This window comes from Crassostrea angulata, chromosome 2 (assembly GCF_025612915.1).
Source record: "Crassostrea angulata isolate pt1a10 chromosome 2, ASM2561291v2, whole genome shotgun sequence".
NCBI lineage: Eukaryota > Metazoa > Mollusca > Bivalvia > Ostreida > Ostreidae > Magallana > Magallana angulata.
This window is the reverse complement of record NC_069112.1, coordinates 15,259,731-15,279,817: the sequence shown is the minus strand read 5'-3', so window position 1 is coordinate 15,279,817 and position 20,087 is coordinate 15,259,731. Positions and strand designations below refer to the sequence as shown.

Genomic DNA, 20,087 nt, shown 5'->3' with positions numbered 1-20,087 from the left:
ATCTACAGCGAATACAAATATACTAGTCCATCAAATATCCTGAAATTTTAATGAGATTGGCAGATTAATAACTGCCAATCTTTTGTTTTGCCCAGGCCAAGTCTTGCCTACCCATTTTACCGGATGCCGAGCCCGATTGAAACACGCCTTTCCTTTATTAATATTTTCGTAATAACTTCGATTTGAAACAAAATTACCCCTTGAATTTTGCAATTTATATTTTCCTTCCCATAAGTATAATTTATGCTAAACTACGTTGAATTTGCCTTGGTAGTTCTTGAGAAGAAGATTTTTAAAAATGCACCCCCCTTTTTCTACAGTTTCAAGGTTTTCTCCGCTTTGAATACAGATCGGACTCTAATTTTTGCAATTTATATTCGCCCTCTCATAAGGATGCTTTGTGCCAAATTTGGTTGAAATTGGATAAGCAGTTTTAAAGAAGTTCAAAATGTAAAAAGTTTACAGACGGACAGACGGACGACGGACAAAATGTGATCAGAATAGCTCACTTGAGCTTTCAGCTCAGGTGAGCTAAAAACTGAGGACCACAAATATTGACGAAACCACAGTGTGAAGAAAAAAACATTGCAATGTTTCTAGTGTGGTAATTTGAATGTCTATTTGACCTAAGGTTTTCACAATTTTCTTTTTCTATTTAAAAGTAGGAACAGAAATGTCATCATTTGTTATATACAATACACTAACCTGGAGAATCAACAATTTTCTAACAACATTTTCTACCTCAGTTCCAAAGTAGGGACAGAATTTGTCATGATAAGTTAAATACAAAATTTATGTTCGATGTAAATGGGACCTGAAGTAATACAACATACAACAATTTTATTTTATTAAAAACTGTGTAATTTTTTTGGCATATGCTCAATTTTCATTAAAAAAAAGGACATTGACAGAGTATTTAAAGAGTGATTGAAAAATTGGTTTTTTTCCCCAACATAACAAATTCTCAAATCTGTTTTTAAATATTAGCCAATAGTTAGAGATAAGAGACACAATCAAGACTCATCAAGTCTACTTATAACTATAACAAAATCTTTGTAACAGTCTGGAATAAATACACATTTTCAAACTTCAAAGTTCATGGTACCTCAGTGGAAGAAAGTATACAAACTTTCCTAGATTTCACTAGACAGCAGGGTTGTGTCTAAGGCCCGGGAGGCGGAGAATTCCCCCGTCTAAAGTGACGTAATTACCCGGCTATTTAGGCATTTCAAACACAATCTATCTATAAGCTAGACCTCCAGCCCCCTTCTACTTTTTTGTTTCTTCCTTCTACTTCAGTTTTTAGAGACAACCCTGCAGTAGACATATAACACACTGACCTTGGAGTCGGAGTGCTCGTTCTCCCCTGGTATGGAACTCAACATGGGCGTGCAAGTTTCGAGTTGATACTCGTTCAGCCCTGCCCTGATCACATGACCATTGCCCCGCCCACCTGCATGTCCGTTAGCGTGGAGGTAGGCCGGCTGTGTGATGTGAGACTGTGGGGTCGCAAAACACCTGGGGAGAGAAATGATGGAAAATCAACATTTTGTAAAATCTGAAAAACGAAAAACATAGTAACCCTACAGGAAACAGATAGATATCTTGCATGTAAGAATATAAATAGACAAGTACTATTTGATGAAGCGTGGGAAGGCTGGAAGAATCTTTTCAATGTCTAGAGCAATCCTCTCCCTCTCTCTCTCCTCAAGGTTTAAAGCAGTTCTTTCTGTCTCTTGCTCTCTTCTCAATGTCTCGAGCAGTTTTCTCTCTCTCCCTCTCTCTCTCTCTCTCTTTCTCTCTCTCTCTCTCTCTCTCTCTCTCTCTCTCTCAATGCTTAAAGAAGTTCTCTCTCTCCCTCTCTCTTTCTCTCTCTCTGTTCAAAAAACCTGGAGAGAGAAACAATGGAAAGAATAACTCCTGGACAGAGGCCGTACCTGTTCCTGAACATGATGATCAGGATACAGATGATGATGCAGGCCACTCCGATGCTGACCCCGAGGATGATTCCCAGTTTCTGGTCCTCCTGGGAGCTTGGTTTGGGCTGTGGTTCTACAACAGACAGTTTTTATATCATTACAGAGGCTCAGTTGTGATCACTTGGTCCTTACAATTTCACTAAATCTGCATCACCACCCATAGTTGATTCTTTATGCACAGCATAAAAATTGTTGATGAAATGTCACCATTAAAAGGTCCAAGTTGTGAACACTTTTCAATCCATACAAATCTCTTCCAACTTACTGAACCAAGCACAATGAACGCACTTACAATGTAAAGTTACATGCAATATGATAAATTATTTATTAGTGTTCAGAAGCAACTTGATCCATACAATTTCTTCAGGGTTTTTTTTAAGTTGCTTTAACAATCACAATTTTCACAAATCACAAAACAAAATTCAAACCCCTAATGAATGCTTTAAACCCTTGCTTTAAACCAGAGTACATATGAAACAGCAGTTTTTATTGGTGGGACTTACGTGGCATGTTTATGTCGGAGATTTCCATTGGGTCAGTAGGGGGCCCTGGACCTGCATTTGTACACGCCTTCAGCATGATGCGATACAGTCCTCTCTGTAATTCTTCAATGGTAGCCGACGTCAGAGAACCTGCAAAATATATCTCCTTGTTAATAGCACCATCTTAAACTAGTAGAATCAAAGTTGTGTCTCCGAAGTAAAATACTGCAAACATATTATATTTACATTCATATTATTACATATGTGACTATTTTAACACATGAGCATGGTATTGCAATGTACTTGATTAAGTGGAAGTCGCATTTTGCCAAAAACACTAAATAGAATACACAGCCAAATGTAATACATTTACAGTAACATACAATGAATATTACATGGCTTCTTGGACAATTAATCAGAATATTTGCCCCAAGGTGGCAGAAAAGCCCTCAAGTGCAATATCTTCAGCATCAGATGACAAAACACTCCAGGGCTTTCCTAATATCAAGGGCAATATAACTTTTTTGTTTTGTGTGTATTAGCTATCACTGACAATACATTATATACTATGTGTTTTATATGTGTTGTAATCTACTGTTCACAATACATGTTAATTATGATCAATATTGGTAGCCTCGTACCGTTGACACTCTTGATTTCCCAGTGGTTCAGGTTCTGTGTGGAGGTCAGGATCTGGTACATGACTAGGTAGGTGGTGATGTTACCATTGGGTTCCGCCGGCGGCTTCCAGGTGATGAAGATGCCACCCTCCAGAATCTGTCCCTGTAGCTCCCGCGGCTCAGAGGGCACTGTAAAAGCAGTGAAGTCAAATACAGACACACAATACAATAGAAATGGAAAGGCAGAAGTCTCAACAAACCATACAATTACCACCTGTTTGATATAGTTAAGAGGTTTAGGGTCCTTATCAGGGTTACATATGTGGGATTTATCAATTTAATTTATTAGAAAAAAAGCAACACTCCTTATTACAATCAAGCATCACCAAGAATTCTCCCTCCACTAATCTCCACACCACATTTTTTCTACCATTAGAAGACCCTTAGTATCATTTTGCTCTTTAATCCCCAGTCTAACCTCCCTCCCCTGCTTTTTGGCCTATTTTCCTCTGCCTCTATGTCCTTCAGTTGTCCCTCCCTTGCTTTCTTTACTTGCAATTCGCCCAAGATTTACATCCCCTGCCCTTTGAACCCAAGTTCTACCTCCCCTGCCCTTCAACCTCAGTTTTAGGACCCTCCTCTGCCCTTTGACTCCAAGTCTTACCTCCCTCCAGGGTGAGGTTTATTATCGGAGAGCTCCACCTGCCCTTCTCCCCGTCCGACACGGTCCGGACATCACAGCGATACTTGGTGTAGGGCTTCATGTCTCTTACCCACAGAGACGAATGAGTTCTGTCAATGGACAACAAATCTCTATTTAACAACAGCAAAAACAACAAAAGCAAAAGCAAAAACAAAAACGACAACAGCAAAAACAAAAACTGTTACAGCAAAAACAACAAATGCGCCATAAAATAGAACATTCTTTGGCAACAGATGCCTGTTACAAATGTACTGTTGCCTGTAACATTGAACATTTTTCAAAAATAACCATTCACTAAAATTATCACTATTAAAACCGATTTCAAATCAGTACACACAAAAAAAGTTCTTAAGAGGCTGGGTGGTAAACCATCAGATCTGCCTTAAAATCTACAGTTTATTTTTTAATCCATAACCTATTATAAAGAAAAATTCCATAGAGTTTTATAGCTTGAAATTTTAATTTTTATGCATATAGAATACTCTCCTGTTAAAGGAAATTAATGTACTGGAAATGGTTCATATTTGGCGTTTTTGATTTTTCGCAGAATTTCGGTTTTAAAAAGTAAGCAAAAATTTGATTCAGACCATTTCTAAAAATTCAAAAAATACTAAATTGAATACACAAAATGTAATATGTTTACAGACGTCTAACCACCTTAATAGCACTGAATGGTTGTTGCCATTTCAAGACTGTATCAAACTCTTAAAAAGAACAGATCTATATAAAGATAAATAAAATCTCAAAATTCTACAGACGAATCATTCGGAACTTTTCTTCACTAAATGATAGTTTGAGGTAGATCTGGCCCCTGGGCCATAAAAGTTAGACAAGCTTGCTTTTGGTCCGAGTCTCACTTTTGCACTATATATTCCTGCTGTAAAAGCTAAACTGAGATCAAAAGTGAGCTCGTCCAACTTTTATGACCCCAGAGTTTTCGAAATTTTTCTTCGCTAAATGAAAGATTTGATCTGTAGAATTTCGAGGTAGATGTGGGTAATTTGTTGACCATCCAGCCTCCTTAATCCACATTCTCAATTGTCTGACTCTGACTCACGTTTTGAGGATGACCTCTTTGTCCATTGCGAAGGTCAGGGGCTGGTACCGGACCTCATACAGCAACCCCTCCCCAGGCGATAGCCCGGGGGTGGGGCTCCAGGCCAGCAGCATGGCGGTGGAGGTCCGGTTGAGGACCCTCAGGTCTGAGGGAGGGGGAGGGAGGGAGGGGCTGTATTCCTCTACCACAGGGTCAGACGGGCCTTGGGGACTGTTGGCCACCAACACAAACTGGTAGGACGTCTTGTTCTCTGCAACAGTTACAAGTTCTTTTCTGAATGAACCTCAATTACTTAATTTTTTTTATTCAGGTATATCATTATAACTTTTTTTTTTTTTTTTTGGCAACTACTCTTTACTCTCTACTCTTTAATGAAAAATTCTATATATTCGTTGAAAGCCAAACACCAATTTTTGCCGATTTTCTTAATGTAGCCATAAAATCAAATGTTAGGGAAAGTAAATATGACAACAGTTTTAATGCTGAAACCTGTATTATGTTTTCTTAAAACTGTTTTTATATTATTGATTGTGTTCACTTTTGCTTCTACCCAAAGGTGGTTTCTTTTTAAAGCCAACTTATAATCACTCTAGCTAATTCTAGAGATTAAAGGGCAGCATCCCAAAAATGCAGAACATAGAGAGAAATCCTCACCCAAGTTGTTGAGCTTGATCCAAGACTGGTCAGGATCGGAAATCTGGTACTTCTGTGGGCCCTGGCTGGATCCCGTTAACTTGGTCACCGACAACGTGTAGCCTGTCACTGGGACTTCCTCCTGCAGGCTTTTCCAGGTCACGTTGACCTCCGACGGGGAGACCTTGACCACGGAGAAGTTGGTGGGGGGTCGGGGGACTGTGTCGTTGGCCGAGGCTACAAATATACACGGTTATTTATATCTCTACTCGACCTACATCTCAGAGAGTAGTGAGGCAGTACAGACACCACAGACATACATTGTTAATTACCTATAGTCATTTGTTACATATTAAATCATTTAAGTAACTATTGGTTTTAAAATACTCGTCTTTTTTTTGGTCAGTATCTGTTAATGCAAATTACACACTATTTTTCTACTGCATTATATCTATAGGATAGCCTGGAAGTATCATTATGTTTCTGATGATGATTCCACGGTAAACAAACTACAGATTAATATGTCCATTCCCTGCACCTCCCCAGTACAGAGAGTGAAACTTACCATTGGTGTCATACCAAATGTACAACCTACAGATTAATATGTCCATTCCCTTAGCCTCCCCAGTACAGAGAGTGAAACTTACCATTGGTGTCATACCAAATGAACAACCAAGGGATTAAAAATGTCCATCCCCTTAGCCTCCTCGGTACAGTGAGCATGACTTACCATTGGTGTTGCCAGCTGTTCTGTATTCCACCCACTGGCTGTCACTGGGAGGGTTGGGGTATCCAATTTCAGTGCCCGCCTTGACCCGAATCTTGTACAGTGTGTTTGGTGTCAGACCTAAGGTACAGTAGATATACAGATAAGCATCGTGATTATATAAAGGATCTCTCATGGTCTGTGGTAGCATGTGATTTTTATTCAACAAGTTGTAGGTTTTCTATCACCTTGTAATTCAATCAGTGTTGTTCAATATATATCTCCTGTAATTTAATTGGTGTTGTTCTATACATATCTCTTGGAATTTAATCGATGTTATTCAATATATTAAACCTCCTGTAATGCAATCTGTGTTGTTCAATATACAGTCAAACTTCGTTATCTCGAACTAGATAAGACTATTTCAAAACTTCAAGATATCCGAGTACATGTATTCAAGAGTAAAATACTTAAAAAATAAGTAGTTGGGACTTACAAATCATTTCAACATATCCAATGTACATGTATTTGAGATATCAGTGTTCGAGATATCATATTTCAAATGCATATTTTAGTCTACTATCTAGGCTATTAAAATTATATTTTGTTGGATGTTTAACTACCAGGGAAACATAGAAATTATATATAAATTAGATAGTGATTCGAATTCATCAAATGCAGAAACACCACCTAATTGTTTTACCCTCATCTTAAAAATTTAATTGTGTATCTCCTGTAATTTACACAAGGTTGGGTACCTGAGATGAGGTAGGATCTAGCGGCGCCGGACACCTCCTTGGTGTGTGTCTGGGTGTCCGAGGCGTGGCGGTACTCAATCAGGTGACCGGTGATGACCCCCATCCTGTCCTCGGGGGCCAGGTCCTCCCACTCAATGTTGATGCTATTGGAGGTGGTGCTGGCCTCACGAATTACAGGTAACTTACTGGGCTCTGCAAGGGGAAACCAAAATGAAAAATATATACAGTATTCAGGGTTATTTTCGCCCCGTGTAATTTTCGCCCTTCTAAACTTGCAGTTTTGCCCCGTCTTGAATTCGCCTGGACACAGTTGTGTTTGAAGAGAGATATTTTAAGACATTGGAATTCGCCAAGTTTTAAATTAACCCGTGGACAACGAGGGCGAAAGGGGCATAAACAAAACAGGGTGAATATTTCCCTGTATACAGTAGTCACAGGTAACTTAATGGGCTCTGTAACAGGAAACCACAATCAGGAATTGGATGCTGCAGAAAAAGAAGACTGGAATCTCCTTTATATTACAAAGAATGCTGATTGAAGCACTGCAAATTAAAAAAGTCCTTAAATTAAAAGACTTGAGAGACTTTTAACTTAAAGACTTACAACTCATGACATTGAGGAATTGAGACTTCCAATAATGAGACGTTTGACTTTGAGACTTAAGACTTGAAACTTGAACAAATAATACTTTGACTTGAAGACAAATGACTCGTGACTTGGAAAACTTGCAACTGAAGGAATGAGACTCATGACTTGAGGACTTGAACTTACTGCTGGGAAGAGTCCTGGCTTTGATGAGGTCAGATTTAGGCCCTGCCCCGCTATTACTGGCGTAGCCTCTAATGGAGATGGCGTACTCTGTGTATGGACGCAATCCCTCGATCTTTGCTGATGTTTTCCCATTCACAACCATGCTCTGTATCTGCTTGCCTGTACAAATTTATGATAGGACAAATTTATAAAACTCATTTGTTCCACTGTTTTAATATTTCACAAAATGTACACAAGAATACTCAGATGTTAATAATATTGCTTTGTCTCATTAAAATTTTTCTGGAAGTTGATCTCTTTCTTTTAATGAAGAATCTTGATTTGAATCAATTTGTCTAACATGAATGAGTAAATAGGGTAGGGGGACAGGGAAAATATGCACTTATTGAGATTGAATTGTGAAGAAACATGGGGAAAAAAAAGTAGCTGGATTACAAGACTAACTTGTGAAACAATAGGGTTATCCAAAACAGTGAGGAAAATATTGATGACATGGAGTTGGATTGTTAAGACTGAGACTTGCTTATTGTATAGTTTCTTTGATTACTGGACAGAGCTTGTTGAACAAAGATATCCGACACAGAGAAAAATAAAACTTGGACAAAAATGTTCACAAGATGGATTTGGTTTATTAGGACTTGCATGTTGGATTTGGATTGTTAGGACTTGCATGTTGGATTTGGTTTGTTAGGACTTGCATGTTGGGTGCTTACCTGGATTGTCGGATACAGCGTACTCCACGGTGTAGGCCAGGATGGGTTCTGACGTCTGCGAGTTGTTCCAGTAGACGTTAATTGTATGCTGGTCCAAGGCAAAAGCTGTCACATTCCTGGGGAGTCCAGGTGGATTCTCTGTGGAAACAAACAGTCCATGTGAAAACTCAGAAAAATAGGGAGGGATGGATGGATGGATGGATGGATGGATGGATGAATGGAGGGAGGGATGGATAAATGGAGGGATGGATGGTCAAACTCTAAATGCACAGTAAAAGTATTGCATTTGTTTTCTATATGGCTTTTTTTTGGTGGAAAGCAGCTTCTGCTATATCAAATCGCCAAACGTTATGCATGTACAAATTTTTTATAGTGGTGACCCTTTCAACATAGTTTGCTTAAAAATTGTCAATATTTCTGAAAAGATCTTTTTAAGTAATATTTTACACAGGAACAAATACAAAGCACACTTTAAATATTTTAGTGAGAAACTGAATCATTTGAAGAAAAAATATTTTTGTTAAAAAACTTGTTCATGTTTTATCCACTAAGCTTTGTCTAGTGGACCTTTCTCTCCCTCACAAGCAAGAATAACTATACAACGACGGTGCTTGAAGTTTAGCCTCAATAATGGCCATTCCCAGACTCGATACTTACTTCCTGTATAGATCTCCAATCGGGCGACGCCCATGTCGTAGCCGAGCTCGTTTTCACCCACACACTGGTAGTATCCAGAGTCTGACAGCTCAGTGTTGACCACGACCAACTCGCTCTTGAGTCCCACCTTGTTCTCCACCTGTCAATACCAAACGTCAAGCCAGGGTAAGACCAGGTTTATGCTAAATATCAAGTCTGGACAACAATAGACTTCTTGAGTTCAAGACTGTACAACAATAGACTTTGAGTCCAAGCCTGGACAACGATAGACTTTTTGAGTTCAAGCCTGGACAACGATAGACTTTTTGAGTCCAAGCCTGGACAACAATAGACTTCGAGTCCAAGCCTGGACAACGATAGACTTTTTGAGTCCAAGCCTGGACAACGATAGACTTTTTGAGTCCAAGCCTGGACAACAATAGACTTTTTGAGTCCAAGCCTGGACAACAATAGACTTTTTGAGTCCAAGCTTGTACAACGATAGACTTTTTGAGTTCAAGCCTGGACAACAATAGACTTTTTTTTATCACTGTCAAACAAAAGGGCTGACACAAAAAAAAGTTCTGTCAGATTGGACAAAATTCTGTTGGACAGGACTAGATTTGTCTCCCTTTGAGACTATGGCTTCCAAGCACTGTATGGCTAATAACTAGGTGACAGTGATGGAATAATCCTAAAGACAACCGTTTTATTGTATCTGGAATAATCCTAAAGACAACCTTTTTATTGTATCTGGAATAATCATAAAGACAACCCCTTTATAGTATCAATCTTACTTTTCATGCAATAAATATCTTTTTAATGCTTGAGGAAAAAAAAACCTCCCCATAGTATGATAACAATACTTTGGAATCATTGAAATTTTGGGGGGCCAATTTTCTTGGATTGTGAGGTTTTTATTCGTTGGGATATAATTTCATGGATGCATGGATTTTCATTTTTAGTAAGAAAATTTTCAAAATTTGGTTTTATGGAGGATGGAGTTGGGCTACCAACGAATACCGCAAAAATTGAGCCACCACAACTCTAATGATTCCACAGTATGCTAGCAGTTCTGGAGAACTGTGTTTACCTTGTATCTCCCCTCATTTTTGATTTGCTGACCGTTGAAGTACCATGTGACCTTCGGCTGCGGCATCCCTGCGAACTCGCAGGCAAACCGTGACGTTCTGGTCTTGGGATATTTATGGTTGAATGGTTTTTTCAAAATAACTGGTTTTGCTGTAATGGACAGTGATAAATCTCAAGACATAATGAAAATGGGGGAGAATAGATCAAATATTGAAAACAGTACAAAAAATTAAATAATTTATCCTTTTATTGATATTATTCTTGTTCTTCTATTAGTATGCTGATATGAATGTGAAAATTTTCCCCAAAAAAATTCCAACATTCCAAATATTTCAACAGGCACTCTCTCCTACCATATCCACATTATCAGGTCTAGATATCGACAATCAACAGAATATCCAAAGAGCCCACTTACTTGTGACGGTGAGTAACGTTTCTGGCATTCTGCCAGAGATGGTGCCGTTGACGCCGCACACATATACCCCCGCGTCATCCATGTCGACGTTGATCAGCCTCAGGTTGCCACCCACCATCTTCGAATGCGGTAGTGGTTTCTTATCTGTAAACAAACCCATCTCCTTAACTTATACCACATAAAAGAACAGGTTTCTCCTACCCTTCACACCTCACTCAATGAGACTGTGCAAACACATATATCTATATTCTTATATTAAGAACCTAAAGAATAACGAAAACGTTCAATTTTTTTGTGATATTTTTAATGACGTCACAATTATCATCACACAGTTGCATTATTGTCAACATTAAAACACTGTTATTTCAGTAATTCTGAACAATTTACCGTTTTCGTATGTAAACGTACATATAAACAGCAATGTTCAAAAGTTCAGTGGGATATGATCTTGGTTGGTACGAGATCAAATCTTCTGAGAAGCCCTTTGGTCTACACAGGATTTGATCACATGGCCAACCAAGTTCATATCCCATTGAACTTTTTAACTTGCTGTTTATTTCTGAAGTATACTGACCTTTCCTGTACCATGTGATGTGTGGGCGGGGATTCCCGTCTGCCAGACACTCCAGGATCACCGACTTCCCTTTCTCTACTGAGGTATTTTGGGCTGGGACGGCCACAAAAGTGACCTCCCTTCTTCCTGAGGCTGTGAATAGATAGGAGGACCATAAATAACTGTTTTTACTTCCACATCACTGTTCACTATTCTCATTGTCTGAACTTTGACCTCTGTATCAAGCTTTTATCCTTTTAACCTTGTGTATCACATTTTCATTTTCTTTTTACCTTGACCAGAATATCAAACATTTATCTTTTTAACCTTGATCTCATATATCCTTGACATAATGACCTTGACCCAAACTTCTCCTCTGAGTTACCATTATATCATTAAACAGTTTTTCTATAAACTACCACCATTTCAGTTAATATGAGTATAAAGCTTTTATCCTTTTGACCTTGACCCACCTGAAATGACCCTGAGAGTGGCTGCATTGCTGCGCTTCCAGGGCAGGCTGTCCACCTGGTCTGGGAGCTTGTGGAGTTCTCCCCCCGTGGCCGAGCACCGGTAGTCCCCCGCATCCTCCTGCCTCACGTCAAGGAGCTGTAGTGTCCCTGACGGGAGGATGATGTATCTGAAAATAGAAAATGGGTAAATCATTGTGTCTGAAAATAGAAAATGGGTCATTGTGTCTCATGACCCATGGGTCATTGTGTCTCAAAATAGAAAATGGGTCATTGTGTCTGAAAATAGAAAATGGGTCATTGTATCTAAAAATTATGAAAAATTTGTCAACGTGTTTAGAAACAAAAATCTCCAATAGAAATTGCACCTAAAAATTGAAAATGTGTTTATCTTTAAAAATAGAGAATATATAAGTATAGAAAATACATTACTGTTTGATAAAAAAAAATGCATATAAATATAGAAAATAGAAACTGCAGTGAGAAAATACATATATAAAATGAAGTTATAATATTGTGTCTGAACATTATGTCTAGAAATAGAAACACATCTATTTGTTTGAATCAAGAAAACTCATTAATGTGTTGAAAATATAAATACATCAATTTGTCTTAAATGAGTTTTAAAACGCATCATTGTGTCTAAAATTAGAAAACACATCCAGATGCTTAAAATAGAAAATGTTTCAACGTGTCGTAAAATGATGGCTCCGATAGAATGTTCGAAATAGAACTATGTTTGCCTGAATATTTCAATCATAGGAAGAAAGAAGATCTAAAACAAGTCAATGATCGCAGAATTTGACTTTCAAATTGGCAGAAATTGGCTTTCTCACAGAAAAATCCCATCTGTGTTTGTCCACTTCCAATTTCGTGTTTGAACTTTGCAACATTAGGAAGGTAAACTTTGCATGATTAAGTTAATAAATAGATTTTTTTAAGAAGAAAAAAATTCATGTTTTATCTGTCAGTAGGTTGAAGGAGGGCAAAAAATACCAAGTACGACCTATAAAGTCAACACTGATTATAACAGATTATAACCATGTAATTATTAATAAGATTGTTTACTTATCAACACCGATTTCTTCAATAACAGTAGTCCAATCCACACTTTGCAAAAGTTGTTTCCCTTTCTGGTTTCAACCTAAAGGTCAAAGGGAAAAAAAACCAAAATTTCCCCTTCCTAAGATGAAATCTCATTGAATTTGATTTATTCCTGTGAAGTGTGGGTTGCCCCAATCTAGGGCAGTCAAAATACACAACAAAAATGACAAAGTTTCAAACCTCTAAACTACATAGGCTGCTTAAGAAATCTATGGGTGTTTTCCCCAAAGATGGTGGCAAAGGGAAATAACTTTTGTAAAAAGTGACTGGTCTACAGCTCTTAATTCTGCAAATAACTAAATGTATTTTTTTCTCCTGATCATTTAGAATTACAAAATTCTTTTCATTAAGGTGGAAAAAAATCTTTTAGTTATGAAATAAAAATGAACATTGTTGTCATAATGAAAAGGCAAAAGCCAATAATAGGGGAATACTTAAGGTCACCAAATGTGAGAGAGAAATCAATAGATTCTGAACAAAATCTGTGTCATCGGTACAAATATCTGGAGCAGAGCTTGATTACTAATGTATACTCTCTCTCTCTCTCTCTCTCTCTCTCTCTCTCTCTCTCTCTCTCTCTCTCTCTCCCGTATACATTATTACACAATATCAGTACCCAGTCAGTTTGAGAATTGTGTTATTAAAATGTATTGAAAACGGGTCAAACACACAAGCTGTATATGGCTCCAGGTAAAAGCTCTAATGCACAACTGTCAATCAAAAAATGCACACCTATTTCTTTTACACCTGTCAATAGGAGATTCCACAACACCTTCATTCACCTGAAATAATTTCTCTCCAGTGCATCGGGGTAACACCCACCCCATTCCCCTTTTTAACCTCATTTTCAATAATTCACATCTCAATGTACATGTATTACCAAACAATATTGATTTCTTTTTCTCTTATTTTTTTACACTGCACTCGATCTCCTTTTCCTTTTTTTATGCTGCAAAGAAAATCAGTTTTTTAATAAAACTGACTGGTTCCTCACAGGAAGTTGCTAATGGCCCCGTACACACGGCGGCTCCTTGTCATCATCCGTCGTAAGACCTGGATCCTTTAATCCAGCATGTTACATTAGGTACTGTAACATATATTTCACTAAGGTTCATCAAGTTTCTACAGTCTTCAACTCTATGGAGCTCTGCTTTTGTGGCCACGCAAATGTACCAAAAGAAATGAAACTCTATAATTGAAATGCACATAATTTCAGCAAATATTGCTGCGCAATGTTCGCTTTAAGTCGCCTTTAAATTTAGGAGTTTCGTAAAGGAATGATGGTCAATGATCATGGCTTTACGACGGTTCTTTCTATTTAAATTCATTGGATGTTTGAGGCCGTTACAAAATTGCATAACCAAAAGAACAATAATTTTCAGCTCAAAAAAAGGAAAAAGTACATAGTTTAACAAAATTAAAACAAAAACTTTTTATTTTTTTTAAATCAATCAGCTAAATGTTCCATCTGTTGGCAAAAGATTTTTAAACCAAAATCTGATAACATGTTTCATCTAGCTGTTGACAAAAAAGATATCTGTATTAAATTGAATTAAATGATACTTTCACACCAGGCAAAAGATTTCGATCAGATTAGTAAAGAATTCACTGCTCTTAATATTAATCTCTTAACATCTGTCAACAACTCTAAATCTGCACAGTACACAGAAATTATCTGGTGAATGATTTTTTATAACAACCACCCCCCCCCCCCCCTATCCCCAACAAATCCCTGTCTTTTACAGCGTCACTTTCCTGTGTTACAATTTTACCCATGAGGAGACAAACAGGGTTGTTATTGAACCTGAACCGATTCTCTGGAAAAACCCACCACAAAGATGAGATTTCCCGATAACCGAGGGCCATTTAGATTTCAATACATCATGAGCCCCCTATACAAAACACCTCCCCTTTTGATGGCCTCTGTAGATTAAATGGCAGCTAACTTGTTCTTTTGTTTAATTGTTTATCAAAGACTTTAAACCTTATGCCCCCAGTAACATTTTTAACAACAAAACACATGCATTGCTTAAAAATTGCTGCAACTTAAAACTTTTATAATTTATATAATTATGCATATTTTTTTTTTTTTTCAAAAATTACATGTAATTGGAGATTCAATGAATCGTAGTAATAGTAATGAAATAATTCATTTTGACTTAAGCACACTTTTATACATTGAATAAAGATGTGTCATATTTTGTTTTTAACAAATCAAATCGTTGCAGCTTGGTTTTCAGCTGGTCATTTGCAAAAAAAGAAAAAGAAAAAAACAGCCACATACTTATAAACCATGCATGCATGTTAACCTATACTCACTAATTAGATTCCAAACTAGAGCAGAGCTCGTGGCAAAGCCACGAGTAGGTCTTCCGTTGTTGCTGCGAGTTGAAAATATATGTGATATGGTGTCAAACGATTATAATTACTAAACTTTCAGTTCTGCTTTTGTTATAAAAACGTGTTGTGATTGAAAGCCTGCATATAAAACGTGTTTTGAAAAAGAAAATAAGAAAATGTTTTAGGAAAACTATTTGTCGCATACAGTTTATGTAATCGTAACAAACATTATTTAAAAAATGAGATATTTAATGGCGAGTTAAATTTTCAGAGGGTAGCAAGCATTGTAATAAACAGTATGTACTCATGTGGCATGTCAGGAATTGTGGTTTTTTTTTTATTTTAAACCGAACCCGTTTACAAAACACGTAACCTTTTCTCTAAGATAACTTCTTTATTTAAATATTTGTAAATTTTTGAAGACAATGTGCAATTTAGAAATTTACAGACCCTGAAACGTACTACTACAACAAAAAAAAGCGTGCGACTAACGTGCGAAAAACGTTTCGTATTAACCGTTTAGCGTTTCGTGTGAATCGTGAAGCGTTTCGTGTAAACCGTTTAGCGTTTGGGACAAAGCGTGCAGAATTTCGGACAATGCGTTTAAATCGTTTCGAGCAAAGCGTGCGAGAACCATGTGAAACGTTTATCAGATTTCATTCGGAACTCTCTGACAATTTGTTTCAAAATGGAGCCCGTGTTTTACATTACATGTACTTTAAACTGTTTGTGATTGGCAAAACTCTCTTGTAGGTATTTTCATGAAAAAAAAATCTAGAAGAAATGATATACTTATCTTTTTACAAAATTGAATTTATTTTTAACAAACAAAAGAAAGGTATATGTATTAAAAGACGACTTGTTACAGAGTACATGTATATATAACGTTTTATACGATGTTTCAGTACTGGTACAGTTTTACCGGTAACGAATATTTGCCAGTATCGAATAATTTTTAGAAAAATTATTGGTGGAAGACAAAGTTGAGGTTTTAAAAAATTCTAGCTAGGTGATTATAACATAGAAATAAATATTATATCAGTGTTTGCCATTTGCACGATTATTTACCGAATTGTTTACAAATTAAAAATGTGCCCCAGATATGGGCTGCCGGATGTTCAAAGCAGAAAAAACGAAAGTGTGAAAACAATTAAGCCTAACTATGAAAATAAGTTTGTTATTGATCCCTATTTAGTGAATAATTAGTCAATATAATTCATTTAAAAAGATAATACATCATATCAAATAATAATGGAGCTTTGAATGAAATTACGACTTCAAATAGGACCACGTGTAGTTTTCCTAGTTACGGTTCATTGCGACAGAAGTATTATTTGGCTGCAAAAATTGATAGATATACGGGAAAAACAAAGGAAAATGGCAACTACTTATCATCAATTACTACTATAAAGTGTTTGTATGAAAATTCAATATTATAAAGTAACGGAAATGAAAACTGTTCAAGTCCAGTTTCAATTTGACCGGAAAACGGTATGATAAAAATAACGATCATATAATTTGTTTAAATGACATATTCCCACAATTGTTTTTCCTTGTTCATTTATAAGTCCATTAACATGTACCTCAAGTATATTTTTGAAATTAATTCGCCTCAAAATATTCGGTCAGAAGTGATAAAGGGCGCTTAATTCGATACTGGGAAACGAATTCAAAACTAGGAAACTGGAGGGGGTGTTGAAATTACTGTCTCCGTAATTCATCCTTTATTTTTTCGGGTTTGATACAGTTTAGAAGGACAAAGAAACGCGATTTAAACAAAAAATAAAAACATTTGGAATTCCGATAATAATAGTTGCATGCACGAGAAACCGCATACTGATTCGTTACCGGTAAAATGACTGTACAATATTAAAATTCGCTATACATAAAAAATATTAAATACAGTTAGCAAAATATGATTTCTGTTGGAACAAGCCTTAATCAACTTTAACTTACACGAGCATGTTTTGATAAGCATGTATCTTTTTTAATTTATTTACATCGATAACTCTTATTGAGACCACTCGCGACACACATAACCTCGGACATCGGGTGAGACCTGCACCTGGCTGAACCTGTCAATCAAACTCTGTGTATTTGTTTTCATTGGATGGTCAAGCGTCTCCTTTTTTGTCAATAGCCAATGGAAAAATTAATGACTTCAAGGTAATTGGAATCAGTATTTGATGAAGCACACAATTTAAATGATAGAAAATTTATTAATTATTTGAACAAAATTTAAATTTAAACATAGAAAGAAAACATACTGATCATTTCTATGAATTGCGGGAAGTAAGTTCTTTGGAATCCCGATTACAGATATTTTTACAAGTAATTATTTTAATTACTTAAACCACTGTTAACGGAAAACAAGACGTAATAAACGCACAGGGATTTGCCTACAATGTACACAGTCATGCAATTAATTATTATGGGAATCTTTACGAATGGAACTTAATTCAAATAGATCATGATAATCTATATACACTGTACGCCGTTATACATGTAAGGAGCGCCGGTAATATATACGAAGATTGAGTCAAAAATTTAAATCATTTTTATTTCTTGTTCTTTTCAATACAATGTTAAATTACTTTGAAAAAAATCCGAAATAGTAATTACAACTTTCTTTTTTGTTTAATCATTTGAATTTTTTCTGAGGTACATGGATATGTACAGAACGTATTTATTTACGCGAATGATACGACATAGGAAAAAAATTATCGGATGTTTGTATAACATTGTTTTCTAACGAATGTGACTAATTTAATTTTATATATTTTTCAACATTATCAATGTAAATAATATCAGATTTATTTCCTGTTTGTATTTTTTCATCGTATTCTCTGAAACCAATAAAAATACTAATGTTAGAAGAAAAATCAAATCCCGCCGAATACTGAAAAACCGATTTCAGTTTGTAATCATACGGATTTTTATTTTTGGTATTGACTATTGAGTTACGGTAACATTTTTTCTGGATGATTTTTTATTTATATTTTATGTAGTAAAAGCACCATTCCAACTGTTACTCAATTACATAACAATTGATGACCCGGGGCTATATATGTTCTGAGCTGTGTGCGCTGAAGCGACACAAGATTCTCGGTCGCACGTGGCGATTGAATTAACACAGACTGACCGAATAAACAAACGGTTGGGAAAGTGAAACAAAATGTTACACATAAGAAAAAGCCACCAAAAATGATTTTCGACAGATCTTGATATCGTTTCGCCAAAAAAAATAAAAAAATACAGCGCGAGCTCCTGTCAGCGGGGCGGGAGGAGGGGGCGGGGGGGGGGGGGGGGGGGGGGGCAGCAATGAGTTCGCTTCCATAATGAAACGAACATGTAGAAAAACTACAGAAGTGATTAATATGTGACCGATAGAATCTAATCTAAAGTTGTTTAAAACTCATGTGAATATTCTTTTAAATAATCATCGAATGCCTCAACTCAGGACATTCTTTTATCGTGCTAGCACCTACCGCAAACATGTAACATGGAACTTTGATTATAATTTGTTTGATTTTTAAACTACCTTGTACGCTATCGTATACACCAATGCTTAATCAACTGTACAAGTAAAATAAATTTATCTTTTCATCTTAAACCAATATAATAGTTGAAAACATAATAAAATATAGTTGTGTCCGTGCAAAATATGAAACATAAACGCGTCATAAGGTACATGTAGAAGAACACGAACCGACGGCGGATCACTTATCCACTCGCGCCGGATCTCCTCAGCCATGTGCGAGGGATGATCATCATTTAAAGGTTTAATATTTGAGGGGGGGGGGGGGTGTTGATTTAAAACATTAATTGTACAGTTTTTAAAGTACTTTACTTAAACAAACGAAACATTAGTTTATTCTAACGATTTTTCCGATTTGGAGTAATATCGTTCATTAATATTCATTTACACTCAAATATTTAATTAAATATATATACAAGTAGGACAAACTTTTATAACATAAAATTAAAACAGTTCTTGTATATACGGCTATATTAACTCAAACACGTTCATATGCATGTAAGTGTAAGTCGCGGTGTGCGAATCTTGTGTATTAAATAACCGCTTACCGCTAGGTAATGCATCCGTGGCTGATCTCCTCGGCCGTGGGCGAAGAATAGATTACGTAAAGGTACAAAGCACAGAATCGCACAGCTCAGAACCAAGGAAGATTTGAAAAGTTTGCAGTATAATGACCTTACTCTATCAAATAGAAGTTATATATTTTAAACTTAAACCCCACAATTGATCTATGTCTATTATTGCTTTAGAGAATGACATTGCTTTTATTAATTAACTGAACTATTTCTTACTTGACATCCAATCGTTTAATCCACAAAAGATTTTGTGTAATCAAAACTAAAACAATTCTTGAGTTCGCGGCTACATAAACTCATATATGAGAGACGCAACTCTCGTGTATTAGATAACCGCTGACCGCTAGGTAGTCCAGCCGCGAGCATGGTAACCGATTTTCTCGGCCGCGGGCAAGGGAGAGCTTACGTAATGGTGTACACACATGCAGCTCTGATTCAAGGTAGATTTTAAATGCATGGAGTTAATAACTAAAATGTAATGCATAGAGTTTTTTAATTCCATATTTTGTGGTTTACTAGAAAAGAAAAAGAATGTTTTGTTTTACAATTGCCGTTTTTAATGATTGTGCACTACAAGAACTTAACAACAATAATTTTAACTCCTAAAGGAAAAGCGTATACTCCAACAACAACAAAAATTCTTATGAATTAATGCCTCCTGTATAAACCAGCATACTTTCTGCGGCAACTTTATGCCAGTTGTACGCACAAAGACTTTCGTTAACTTGTCAAATGAAAACATGTACATGTCAACATGTAAAGCTTTTTACACTCATACTACACAAATCACATACAAAATAACATTGTAACGACCTTTATGAGATCCCAACAAACAACTTTTCCAGCGACAGCTATATCAAAATCCTAACCGTTTTTGAGTTATTAAGCAAAATTTTTTAGGGGCCATTGGCCCTTAATTTAAGGGGCCAGCCCTTTTTTATT

At 36.5% G+C, this 20,087-nt stretch overlaps 1 protein-coding gene across 1 annotated transcript in view; it reads right to left on the bottom strand.

The window, feature by feature from the left end:
* The window catches only part of LOC128173848 (protogenin B-like), a 54,878-nt gene that overhangs the window by 10,256 nt on the left and 24,535 nt on the right, over positions 1-20,087 (bottom strand). Inside the window, exons 4-19 of the mRNA XM_052839525.1 lie at positions 11,592-11,758; positions 11,140-11,271; positions 10,566-10,709; positions 10,152-10,300; positions 9,080-9,218; positions 8,423-8,560; positions 7,710-7,868; positions 6,939-7,130; positions 6,205-6,321; positions 5,496-5,711; positions 4,842-5,091; positions 3,746-3,873; positions 3,103-3,270; positions 2,483-2,611; positions 1,938-2,052; positions 1,341-1,518 (exon numbers count right to left, since the gene is read on the bottom strand). Of these exons, the coding sequence (XP_052695485.1) occupies positions 1,341-1,518; positions 1,938-2,052; positions 2,483-2,611; positions 3,103-3,270; positions 3,746-3,873; positions 4,842-5,091; positions 5,496-5,711; positions 6,205-6,321; positions 6,939-7,130; positions 7,710-7,868; positions 8,423-8,560; positions 9,080-9,218; positions 10,152-10,300; positions 10,566-10,709; positions 11,140-11,271; positions 11,592-11,758 (2,521 nt within the window). The remainder of the gene's footprint in view (positions 1-1,340; positions 1,519-1,937; positions 2,053-2,482; positions 2,612-3,102; positions 3,271-3,745; positions 3,874-4,841; positions 5,092-5,495; positions 5,712-6,204; positions 6,322-6,938; positions 7,131-7,709; positions 7,869-8,422; positions 8,561-9,079; positions 9,219-10,151; positions 10,301-10,565; positions 10,710-11,139; positions 11,272-11,591; positions 11,759-20,087) is intronic.